The following is a 13,942-nucleotide window of genomic DNA, read 5'->3' on the forward strand; positions in this document are numbered from 1 at the left end:
CTAGACGCTTAGAAAAGTGTGATAGCTTGCTTTGGTGAGGATACAAAATTTGGGCATTGTATGCTACTTACTGTATTGGGATACATGTTGAATTTTGTGTTATTATGCTATGTCTTAGTCTTAAATTAGGTGCTTCAGTTTTTGTGTTATTACAACAATGTTGTGTAAAATTATATTATTTCCTGAAGACATTCACAATAATAACTGATTAACAGCATGGAAATGATAATTTTAAGAAGTATGATGGAATTTAATCCAGAACACTCATGAGTTATTTTCTAAATTCTGAGATTCTAAGTCTTTGTTTCTGAAAAAGTGGCGCCTTGTTCTCAGCATCACCAGGGAAATTGTTAGCTATGCAAACTGTTGACCCCTATCCTAGACCTACTGAATCAGAAATTCTAGAGGTGTGGCTAAGCATTGTATTTTTAGCCTTCTAGGTGATTCTAATGTCTGTGAAAGTTTAAGAATCACTGCTCTCATTATGTTACTTAAAATGCAGTTTAAATACTCTTGTATATATGAAAAGCTGAATACAACTCATTCTCCACTGAAAAGGTCAATTAACTGCTCTTGTTGGTTCTATTAATGCAGGGATTTGACATATAGAGGAATTGTATAAAACTGAATGCATACCAATGAGTAACTAGAAGAATGTTAAACATTTTTGGAAATCAGATTTCACATGAGAGTTGGGATAGAGCAAACTTTTAAGGACTTTTTGACCTGGAAAATGATGTTTCCTAGATTTGCTAAAAAGATAGTTACACTAGTTTCTCAGCCTACAATCATAAATATATAACATTTAGATTAAAAAAAAACTGAATATTCTTTCATTCTACCATGGTTATTAGAAATTTGTAGGTAGAAAAACAGTAGTCTGTCAATATCATTAGAAGGTACTGGACTATGTAGACCTAATCTCTGTTTCCTAGGAATTTAGAATATAACATAGGTTTCTTTAGTTGTTTCCCTCCTTCCCTTAAAAGAACATTTCTTTTACAAAAGCAAATACTGTTTTGGAGTGAAACATGTATGTTTTACCAGTAGGTATGTAGAAGAAGCTCCTTTTATGTACACTAATATATTATTTGGAAATACCCATCATAACAGACTAAACTGGGAATGTTTTTCTTAAATTTAAGAAATACCGCATTACTTAACCCTTTCTAATTTATAAAAGTTTATGTGGTTGGTTGAATTTTATAAGTCATAGCTTTACTGTCCTTTATGTCAATATGGGAATGGAATTGAATTTTCCCTGCCAAAGCAGTAAAGGGGATGGTAAATATTATGAAACAAATTGAATTTATAGCAACAATTAGGAACTAAAGAGGGATATGCTTTTCCCTGGCAAGATTTTTATTATGTCATTTTTCTGTTTAAATGCAAACTATAGTAACAAATATAAAATATAGTTTACCACTATTCAGTATCCCTCATGAATTTTTTTTCCCTTGGCCAATTCAAAGCATGTGATGTGAAGAGATTTGCTTTTAGGGAGAACTGGAAATCTGAAGTTACATGTATAAGGAAGGAAAGTACCATATTATGAAACATGGATATGGTTAAATGCATGTGGGAATAAAACTTGAGTCATCTGCAGTATGACTATTTGATATTGCTGTGATATATTTGCATTCTAAATTCATAATTTGTTAAACTCTTACTTGTATTATATGACTGCTTCATAGATCTTTCAATGAGGAAATAGCTGAAATATTTTGGTAGTTTACTATCTTAACATTTTACTGAATGTTCAGAGTCTGATTCTCACACTTTGGAAAGTGTGAGAATATCCCCACCGACAGGGAAGATTTTAACAAATGTCCATTATGGTATAGCAGATGCTTCCCATCTTATTTATTTACAGATATTACATTTTGTTTCTGTGGACTGTGATAAATTTAATTCCAGTGGTGTAATGTCTAAAGTGTCATTATGCCTATAATTTATGTAACGGTTTATAGTTTTGAAGTATAGTTGACCCTTGAATAACACAATAATAACATAAACAGCCAATTAATGTGTATTTTGTGTATGTATCATATACTGTATTCTAACTATAAAGTAGACTAGAGAAAAGAAAATGTTATTAAGAAAATCATAAGGAAGACAAAAAATATTTACTATTCATTAAGTGACACAGATCATCATACAGGTCTTCATCCTCACTGTCTTAATCTTAGAGTAGGCTGAGGAGGTGTTGGTCTTGCTGTCTTGGGAGTTGCAGAGGCATGTAAGTTGACGTGCGTAGTTCAAACCTATGTTGTTCAAGGATCAGATATAATTTCAAATATGTCATATAGGCATTATAGTAGTTCTATTAAATACTCATTACTGCCCTCAAATTAAAGATGATAAAATACTCAGTTACCCACTCAGGGCACTTTAATTGTAAGTTTCTCCTCATGGTTTGAGGGTATATAAACTTAGCATAGACTTTGTTACTTCTGTCCTTGATTGTCAGTGATTGATTCCAGGCATTAACCAGGTATTCTGCATGTTATTTTAATCCTCACGAAAATTTGTCTCAAGAGGTAGCATTGTCCTCATTTAAAGGTGAGGAAACTAAAGGTCAAAGGTGTACAGATATAGCGTAGTGGATGGTGGTTAATAACAGCTCACACCCTGAGGTCCGGCTACCTGAGTTTTTGCCTAAGCTCTACCACTTTAATCTCTATGACCCTGGGAACATTTTCTCAACCACCCTAAGTCTCAGTTTCCTAATATATTGAAAGAACAATGTCAGTCTTGTAAAACTATTGTGAAGATTAAATAGGATATAATACGTGGAAAGTGCTAGTTATACAGTGTGTGCCCAATATCACATGATTACTAAGATCACTTGGATGGTAGGAAGCAGCTCTTGTGACAGTGCCTCATGTCACTTTCTTACCCATTGCTTTCTTTCTAATCAGGGCAAGCAACATACACACAAAAGTGAGTAGTAGTAATTGATAGAGTTTCCAGTAATATTAACAGAGGTAGTAGACACGATAGCAAGAAATAGAAGAAAAACGTCATGCAGCATTAGAAATTACATAGTTTAGGCTGAGAGGTCATGACATAAAACGAGTTTCTTAAAAAGGCACAGCAGTGTTTTTTAAATGATGTTAAATTCCACCTTTCTCAGACTCATCTTTGCACAGTATTTACTTAAATTATTTATCAATGATTAACCTTAAACACAAAAGCAATAGAAATATTTGCGTATTTGTTTTTGGCAGAAACCTCCAGTGATCATTCCCCAAATTAACTTGTTATTTTTCCTACTTAAGCAGTAGTTATACATGTTAAATATCATCCTTCCAACATTTATAGTTATAAGCATTGTTTAGAAAGTATTTGTTCTTTTTATTTTTTTCTCTACTTCCAGTTCTTCTAATACTTTAATTAAACCCTGTTCTGGTACTTAGTATTTTTTGAAATTGTTTTCTAGTTCTTTATTTCCATAGCTTATATGCCCTACTTAAAGACAGGGTCTGACTCTAGTATCTAATTACATTGGCTAATACCCCCAGTATAAGCCCAAGAACAAATTATAGATTACTCTGAGATGAATGGTTTCTTGCATTGCATAGCCGTCTTCTCAGTGATCAAGTAGTTATCTCTTAATATTTTTCCATGTTTTTCTACTGCCAGTGAATCTAGGTGGAACTAATACCAATTGTATTGATTAAATATTAATTATAAGAGATTCCCCATGATAATTTAGATATTTAAGATCTGACAATCTGATACTGTTATTGTTCATTTTTAGGCTGATTTCATATTTAAGGGTTTGGTTTTGTTGTTTTCTTTTTAGAAGCAAGTTTTACTGATGTTTGGTGTAACTCTTAAATTGTGCTTCATACCAGAGCTTTTAGAACAGTAACAGAATATAGTTGACTCTGACATTGTATGGTTTCAGAGCATTCAAGCAAATGTGGCCATTAGTAAGCAAGTAACAACATAACTTACAGAATAGAAAGGGAGAAAGCACCATTCTCTCCTCTATCATTCTGTCTATACAGATTAAACGTTTCCTTTGGTCTTGATGAACTGTTAGGTCAGTTTACCTCAAAAACTGTTTTTTGGCCTAAGGAAATCTGTTCTCTGGCCTTTTGAAGTTGTTATATTCAGAGACCGTGCTTTTGGCTGTTTCTTGCAAAGAGGTATGTTTTAACTTCTGCAAAGGCAAGAACTTGGCATGAGATTCTGGTGTGACACATTCACTAATGATTTATCAGAAAATACACTGCAAACATGAAAGACTGCAGATGGTTTTATATGTGGTACTCTGCTCAAACTGAGAGAAAGTCTAGTTATTAGTAAATCTCCAGTTTTTTCACTGAGCTGGATTATTTTGGCACATAAAAATATAGCCAAGTAAGTTTTAAGAGGACTGCCAGAGTCAGTTTTATTTAATGGTTTCTCTTATTCAAATATCACAGGTTAAAAAAAGGCCAGAAATTGGAAAGTATCTTAAAGATTATACTTTATACCCAGGTAATCCATAAGCTCTGGGAAATATTTCTAGTAATTAAAGCTACTGTTTGTTGAACTGCTATTGATCTGCTTTGTGTCAGAAACTTTACATATATTCTCATCACTCTTCACAACAGCCCTGCAAGATAGGCTTAAAAAAAAATTGTTTTTCAATTACCAACTCCATACTAGGAGACAGGCTGAAAGAACTCACACTTTTATTAAATGTCAGAGGTAAGATTTGAACCCAATTCTATCAGTTGCCAATATCCACATACTTTTAAGTAATATAATATTTTAAAGTGCTTGGCAAAATGCTTAAGTAAGTGGTAGCTATTATTATTTCTATTCAGCTGTGCTTCCTCTCAGCCTATAAATACACACACACACACACACACAGACACACACACACACAGACACACACACACAGTGAGGAAAAAAAAACGAGAAGAGGTAGCATTATAACATGCTACCTCCAATAGTAAGCATTCCATTATGCCATCAGATTTTCCTTAACATATGTAATCCACATAAGCAGTTAGAAGCTATAATGAAGAAGCCGCATGGCAAGATGTAATACCTAGGAGTAAATATAAAAATGTTTGTGCACATCTTTTTGTAGACAACTTTAAAACATTCTAGCTGGACACAATATAGACTTGAACAAATGGAAAAACATGTATATTCTTGGATAGAATGATTCAGCAATATGAAGATGTTAATTCTCCGTCAGTTAATTTATAAATTTAATGTTAACCTACTGAATAATAACATTAATTAACAGTTTTTAACCCAAAAGCTGGGTGAGAAGATTCCAAACATCAGAAATACATCTCTCAATAAAGCGCGTAGTTGCTTTTTTTCTCCTCACCACCACCAGTTTCCTGATATTTAGATAAATATACATAAATACTGAAATCATTTTTATAGTTACATGGTAGAGAAATGGAGGGGAGTGTTTATAGCAGTGTTGTGCAGTTCTTTGAAACTCTTAAGTTTTGTGACAAAAGTCATATAGTGAACTCATCAAAAATTATTTTTAACAATCTGTCAGCTGACTAGACTAAATCCTTTAGTTTTGTTATAGCATAGAAGAAGGAGCTACCCCCTGGCAACAGGACTACTTACCTAGTATTTATTATTTGCCTAGTATTACTCGATTACTAAAAGTACCACTAGATGCCAGTATTTCAAATTGTCTTTGTTTAGTGTTCAGAAGTTTTCTGTTATAGCTCTTTACTCTTGCTTACTTGTAAAATCCATCTTCATCATTGTTTTTCCCTTTTTTTCCATAGTTGCGTTAAAATCCTCCCCCGCTGAAAGAAATGAAGGCCAGGATAACTGTAGAACAGCAAATTTCAGAGAAGGCCTGAACTTACGAGAAGGAGAATTCTTATTACAGGTAAATTTTAGTAAATATAATTTCTTACACTAAAGACAAGTATAAATGGAAAAAGGGATTAATAAGTCTTTTAATAATTCCCAGTTTATTTAGGATTCACTCAATGTTTCCTGTCACTTTCACCTGAACTGCCCTAATGAACAATGCTTAGTACATTTAAAAAAAATGGAATTGTAGTCACGCACCACATAATGATGTCAGTTAACAGCAGACCACATATACGACCGTGATCCCATAAGATTATAATACCATATTTTTTACTGTAACTTTTCTATGTTTAGATGTGTTTAGATACAAAAATACTTACCATGTGTTAAAATTGCCTACAGTATTCAGTGTAATAACATGCTGTATAGGTTTGTAGCCTTGAAGCAATAATTTATACCATATAGCATAAGTGTATAGAAGACTGTACGATCTAGGTTTGTGTAAGTACACTCAATGATGTTTGCTTGATGATGAAAGTCACTTAACCATGTATTTCTTTGAATGTGTTCCTGTTAAGTAACACATGACTGTTTATGAATTAGGTTAGTTAGAGGACTAGTCAACCCTTCTTATTGTATTAATATTTCTTCAGACAGCAAGAACTCCCTAGAGTATTTCAAAGGTACTAATTTAAGATGTTGAATTTATATATACCTTTTATGCAATGTATCTCTATTAAAATTGTTAAATGCATTTTTTAAATAGTTTAAAATAGTTCTTAACCTGAATTTTATTTTTGCAATATGTTTTAACTTACATTTTATTTTAGCAACTGTTTGTGACTTATTAACATGCCATAGATTTTCTCAACAACTCTAATCCGTATTTTTACACTTCAGAATTTAGAGTTTCTAATTTGTCTATGAAAGCATTTCGAATCTTTTTTTTAACTTTTTTCTTTTTTTTAGAATTGATGCTATGATTGATTCTCACTTAAAATTCTCATATAGTTATTTTGTTGAAAAAAGATAGAATAAAGATGTGTGTGATATGTGCTATCACCACTATGTGATCATTTTCAGTTTTATCCACTGAACTAACTAGACAAACTTAGTTCACCATCGTTACAAAAAGTAACCATAAGTTTTGGTAACTCCACGAGCTCATTCAGTGAATGGTGATATGCCTAATAATATAGCATTTTTAATTACAATTGTGTAATCACATTCAAATTCCTGTTAGCAAAAATTAACTTATGTTCAACAAAGTCAGTCTATTAAAGCATGAGTCCTCTTCCAGCCCCAGTTAAGGATCTTCATGTGTATATTAACCAAAACATAAAATCTCCTTATTCGGTCTTAGGAAAGCATTCTAATAATTGCTGCTTAAGATGATTAAACACACATCTTGGGTTATCTACTAAGGGGATAATGAAATCCTGTATTTCAGGAGAAATAGTCAAATAAGGACTGATTGACATAACACTTGGCAAGCTGGTTTAAATTATGGGCCAGTAATTTTTATTTTTTCCCACAACATTTAGATAAATTGTGTACATACCCTATGTGAAAGAAACAGAATAATACTAATGCAAAACCGTAAAGCTATAATTATATGGAATCTATCTATCTGTCTATCTACCTACCTACCTATATAGATATATATATATATATTATCTGCAAATTGGTAACCCTTGAGAAGTTAAAATAAACTTAACTGTTTACCTTGAATACCATATGTAGATTGCTCTCTAATAGAAAGACTCACATACTGTATTATTTTCTTAGGATTGTGCTTATATATTATCTTTTTATGAAGAAGATGACTGAAAACATTATAGACATGTGAAAATGGCTGCTTCATTATATGCACTTGCATAATGACATCTGACTTTATATTGCAACCTGCAGTTATCAGCCAATTACCACTACAGTGTGGAAGATGTTACTAGAGATTCTATATACCATATGGCCTAAAACTTTTGAGGAGAAATATTTTCCTTTGGTTAACAAAGGCATATAAAGAAAGTGTTGCAAAAATTTTTGTTAACAAAAATTTAAAATATCTTTCTAGGTTAGCCTTAATTTATCACTATTTTACAAGGAATAAAAATGAATGCAAATAACTTTCTGTGTCTTTATAATTACTTACTTCATATGTTTATTTCATTTGTTTAAAATAAATTCTATCTCTTGCTATTTAATACTGTTCTTATTAAACTCTTGCAGCTTTGTTTTTCAGAACAGCAGTTGAAATTTTATATAACAGTATTAATTGCAGTTTATTTCTCTTAATAAGTGAACTCAACATAATTTTCAGATAGGTTGGGTGTATCTGTGTGACTAAGACTAAAAGAATGATGATCTCTTTTATTCTGTAATTAGCATATGCCTTCTGTTAATTTATTGGGATAAATCAATACAAGTAATAACCTTGGTCCTCCTGGTACTTGAGATCATTTGAGATATATAAAAATTGATATGCATCTACCCTTTCTAGATTTTTATTTTTGACAATTAAGATTTGTCTCTAGGGATTTATTGACTATACCCTAAACTATCCTTCTGTGTTTTGGCATGTATACCAATGAGTTTATTGGAATGTGACTCAATTTGTTTCACTGTTTGAAAAAGTATGTTGTTCTACAAAATAATATGAATGTGATCAATGAATAATCTTCCCTAGAAACAGGCATTTTCAAGATGAAACAGTGCAATGATGGATATATACTGTTACTGCCAAGAGAATTTAAGAATATTCAATTTTGAGTGTGTTAATCATTAAATATTCAAGTTCTTTTGGGTAGAATCACCATTCTTTTATCCTAGGGGAATTACCAGGTATTACATATAAATAATACTTGCAGTCAAAAACCTGAGAGCCTGCTTGTGGTTAAAGGGACATGGATGGAGCCTGAGGCCATTATCCTTAGCAAGCTAACACAGGAACAGAAAACCAAATACTGCATGTTCTTTCTTTTAAGTGAGAGCTAAATAATGAGAACACATGGACACATAGAGGGGAGCAACACACACTGGGGCCTTTTAGAGGCTGCAGAGTGGGAGGAGGGAGAGAGGAGAGGATCAGGAAAAATAACTAATGGGTACTAGGCATAATACCTGCATGATGAAATAAACTGTACAACAAACCCTCATGACACAAGTTTACCCATGTAACAAACCCGCACTTGTACTGGTAAACTTAAAAGTAAAAAACAAAACAGTCAGAACCATGCACCAGTTTGGGATTAATAACACATAAAGGCAGCATATCATGATATTTAAGTGAGTAGGCTTTGGAGCCAGACTGAATTTACCTCTTGGATCAGCTTTTTTCTGGGTATGTGACCTTGGGTAAATTGTTTTTAAAGGTATAGTCCTTGACCTCAGTTTCTTCTGTTGTAAATTGGAATGTGGCACTTATCTCATTGGGTATTTGGGAGAAATAAACCACTTGAATAGATAAAAATGTAGAAAAAGGAATACTAAATAATAGGTGTTATCTTTATAGCCAAGTTGTCAGAAGTATAACATAGATCAAGAATCTTGAAGGTGGAAAGTAATTGGAGTGAAAAGAAAGACAGTCCCTGTATTTCATTTATTTCATCTGATAATGAGGATATCGACTAGACTATGTGACCATCATAAGCACAAAGGCAAAGTCTTGTTAACTCTTAAATCCCATTACTTAGCATACGTATCTCCTCTTGGGTATGTAATATTTTATTAGGTATGGAGTAGATGAATCACTATTATTTAAATAACGCTTTATAGTTCTTAAAGCATGGCAATATAAATCTTTATTTGCACATTTCTACAGCCATATAGCATTGTACCTTATTGCATTGAGTGCCAGCTCTGTGCCAAGCATTGAGTTAGGTATATCGTCATTATATCTACCTGATGAAGTGCCAGTTTTTGGAATAACACTAAAGTCTAAAAAGGGGTAAATGCCTTAATCAAAGTCACACAGCTAGGAATAAACAGAGACAGGAGTCCCAGACAAAATCTGTCTGACTCTACACAATATGATTTTTACACTAAACCATAGTATGTTTCTCTTTACATGAAAAAGAGGGTGTCAGGAGACATTAGTTGTAACTTGGTAAAGAATACGTCAAGTACAAAATTGAACTCAAGCAGATAATGGTGAGGGCTTGTAGAATTAAAATACATTATAATATTAAGTGATCTGTGATACTTTTGTTATCCAAGAGGAGAATAAAGGTATTAGTTGATATTGGACTAGAATTATCCAGTAATAGAAAAAGAGAGTATAACTTCCAAACTAAAGAACATGGGCTAATAAATAATGGACCCAAGCAGGCAAAACAGAGAGAAAAAGAAACATACATACGGATGTGCAGTGAACAAATAGGAATAATACATGTAAAATGATAAATTTAAATATGTGTTCATAATGACGTGAAGTTTTAGTGAACTAAATTTGCTATATACTTTACGTATGTATTATATTTTAGTTACATCTATATTATATATGTATTATGTTTTCCTATAAAAGTCTTAAAATGTTCTATGACTTAAAATGTTAGCATCGGTGCTTGAAATGTCTTTGTACAAGAAAAGTTTCTATTAGAGTTCCTACTTTAAGAATCTAATCAACATCTTTGCCTCCTGTCTCCCTATACAGAAAGCATTGTGATAGACTATAGTGAATGATGTCTACATAGTTTGTTTGTTTTTTTTAATGTGCAATATATATAAAAGAAAATCCGAAACATGGGGAAGAAGATTAAGTCTGTATTCTACCAAAGTTACTCTGGTTGAACATTAAATTTAGCTGTTTTTCCTTAGACAAATCAAAAGGTATGAATAGGCATTTCTTAGTCCAGGAGTATATGTTATGGCTGTGTTTGTGAAATGTAATAATTGTAACTATTTTGAAGAGAAGATTTTTCAGAGATAAAAGTAATAACCTTTATCTGATAGTCAATATTAAGTCAAAATGCTAATTTTAAAACTTCCTTTCCTTGTAGGCTCTGAATGGCTTTGTATTAGTTGTCACTACAGATGCTTTGGTCTTTTATGCCTCCTCTACTATACAGGATTATTTAGGGTTTCAGCAGGTAAGTACACACTATTTATATCATTTATATTATTTACTTTTCATACACATTATACTTTAGGACACAGTTGACCATTTGTATGTATAAAGTATCAATATATTCCGTAGAATAAGTATTTGTAGCTAATCATTTTTTCTAGTAATAATTTACTGCACTATAATTTCGTTTAACCTTTATGTGATTCATGGTTGTGTTCCTTTTGCTTATCAAGAATCTCATATGTAAGAAACTTTCAGGCACATAGGGTCTAGGGGAGAAGATACAAAATTATTTGCCATCAATAACTTATGGATAGCAGAGTATTTATGACAACTATGAAACGAATGAGGTGTTATACAAAAAGTACAAGTAAAATCCTCTGGTTTATACCTTTAATTCTGATTTGTGTGGATTATGGAAGTTATCCTAAAGCAAATGATATATAAACTGACCTAAATAATGTGTACCAGGTGGGTGGACAAGGGAACGTAGGACTATAGAAGTACTGTAAGCATTAGGCTGGAAGTTGTTGAAGGAAACAAACATCTCTGGCTTGTTTAATGTTATTGAATGAATGGTGAATAGATGGAATTATAAATATTTGACTTATTTGAAAGACAAGAATATCTTTTATGGTTTGAGAACAGACTGTAAGTACATTTGAATGCTTGCTATACTCATGTATCTGGTTCTCAAATTGTAATGTGCACAAGCATCACCGGAAGACCTTGATAAAACTTGGTCATTTCTCTGAGTCCCATTGCCAGGTATTCTGAATCAGTAATTCACAGTGGGGAGCATGAATTTGCATTTCTGTCAAGCTCACAAGGCTGCTGGTCTTAATAACAGTTATATAGACTAGAGCTTTGACCATATTATATACCCAGTGGAAACCATTGAAGGTTTTTGTTAAAGGGGATGTGTATGATTCAACTTGTGTTTCAGATGCAGCTTCTAGAAATTGTGTAATGGGTGGCATTGAGATGATTTAATACTAGAAGATTAGGTTCCTAAGGAGATTTAAGTGTAGATAACTGAAGTAGTGGACTCTAGCTACTGCCATAAAGTCTAAACTTTTGTTTTCTTGTAGTCTAAAGAAAATACATTAATGTCCATAGAAAAACTTGTTTGAAGTCTAATAAATTATATAACTATCGAATCATGATTTGAAATTGTGATTTATATTACTAAGAAAATCAAAGAGATTAGCCACTTTCCAATCCATTTTTTTCTCACATATGCACATGGATTTTTTTCCTAAGAGAACATTTATAGCTGACACAAGTGGTAGATCAAGGTACCATTTTTAAAACCAAGTTGTGACTGCTCATGGATCACCATCAAACTGCTTTTTAGTTGCATAGGATGGAATAAAATAATACAGAATATACAATATTATCTCTCATAATAATGGTAAGTGTTTTGTAATCTTTTCCATGTGTATATGTGCATACACCTGTGACTGGTGGAAATGTATTTTTTATCATAACTTGCAGTTAAAAAAAAGTTATGAAAACTCTGGTTTAAGCACTAAGGACTCACTCAGCACTGTAGTAAATGGTGAGAGGCAAGAGGAGGAAAGTGGGTTTGATATGGTAAAGTCACAATCCCTTACTCTTGTGGAGTCTACTTGGAGTGAAAATTTTATACGAAGAACATTTTAGTCAACAGTGAAGCAAATACATAAAGAATACCACTAAGCTTAGAGAAGTCAAAGAGGCCTGGGTGGTTAGGAAAAGATGCATGGAAGTGATAAGAATCTAAAAATTAACAAATGGATACAAAACATAAATAGATTTTAATATGCTGCACTTAAGGAATGGGGAGGTGACTTATTTGAGCAAGAGCATTCATGTTGGGAAGTGATGACAAGTAGTTTTTGGCTTCTCTGTTGTAGTGCCATTCTCTCTAGCTTTTTCTATCTTAGGTGATTAAGGAACTTTAGGAATCGTTCAATTCGTGTTTATCACCACTAGCAAGCACCCACTAATTTAAATAGGCTTCAAAATTACTTTAGTAACCCATATTTTTTAATCAATACTTTTGTTGTATTCCTTGTATCTTTTTTCTTTAGTCCGATGTCATACATCAGAGTGTTTATGAACTTATCCATACAGAAGACCGAGCTGAATTTCAGCGTCAACTACACTGGGCATTAAACCCTTCTCAGTGTACAGAGTCTGGACAAAGAATTGAAGGTAAGAATTGATGGTATAAAAGATAGCGTTGGTAGTTTTTAAATATGATTCTGTGAAAGGAGGCTGGGAACCTGTAGCGTCATAGAACTCCATGCTAGGGAAGTAGTGGAAAGAAGTAAGTCTGTAACCATAGGCCACAGCTAGGTCACAAACAGTCTAATGAGCTGAGGAATATTTTGGCAAATAAAAGCCATTAATCAGTTTCAGGCAACACAGTATTGCCATACTCAGTAATGTATTTTATAAAAATAAGTAGGACCATCATGAAAGATGGAAGGAGGGTACAAGGTTGATACCTGAGTGCATGTAAATTATTATGTTTAAAATCCACCAAAGGAAGAAGTAAACTAGCATATGCAAGTATAAAAAGGCTTTTCTCAGTGCAAAAAAAAATTGTTTTTGGAAATCTGTTAAAGTGTTAAGAAAACAAAAATGTGTTAGAAAATATGAAAATTGTTGACAGTGATAGCTCAATAAAAAGTTGAAAAATTACACCAGTTCTATGTGATAAAAGTGATATTTAATAAACTTTTAGTTTCTTGTCATTAGCTCTTCTGAAAATGATTTTTTTTTTGTATTCAGAATTCAGACTCCAGTTTAGAAATTAACACAAATTTTACCTATTCAAATGCTTAATTTTACAGCAAAATGGAAAGTAATTTTTGTTTTGCCTTTATTTCAACAGAAGCTCCTGGTCTCCCCCAGCCAGTAGTCTGTTATAACGCAGACCAGCTTCCTCCAGAAAACTCTCCTTTTATGGAGAGGTGCTTCATATGTCGTCTAAGGTGTCTGCTGGATAATTCATCTGGTTTTCTGGTAAGGTACAAAATCTTGTGATACTGGCTTTACTATTGTTACAATAAAAATTTGAGGCAAATT

At 32.6% G+C, this 13,942-nt stretch overlaps 1 protein-coding gene across 1 annotated transcript in view; it reads left to right on the forward strand.

Moving 5' to 3' along the window:
* The window catches only part of AHR (aryl hydrocarbon receptor), a 46,478-nt gene that overhangs the window by 18,402 nt on the left and 14,134 nt on the right, over window positions 1-13,942 (forward strand). The window contains exons 3-6 of the mRNA XM_017526921.2: window positions 5,766-5,872; window positions 10,797-10,886; window positions 12,940-13,063; window positions 13,749-13,879. Of these exons, the coding sequence (XP_017382410.1) occupies window positions 5,766-5,872; window positions 10,797-10,886; window positions 12,940-13,063; window positions 13,749-13,879 (452 nt within the window). The remainder of the gene's footprint in view (window positions 1-5,765; window positions 5,873-10,796; window positions 10,887-12,939; window positions 13,064-13,748; window positions 13,880-13,942) is intronic.

Source organism: Cebus imitator, unplaced genomic scaffold (genome assembly GCF_001604975.1).
Source record: "Cebus imitator isolate Cc_AM_T3 unplaced genomic scaffold, Cebus_imitator-1.0 Scaffold45, whole genome shotgun sequence".
NCBI lineage: Eukaryota > Metazoa > Chordata > Mammalia > Primates > Cebidae > Cebus > Cebus imitator.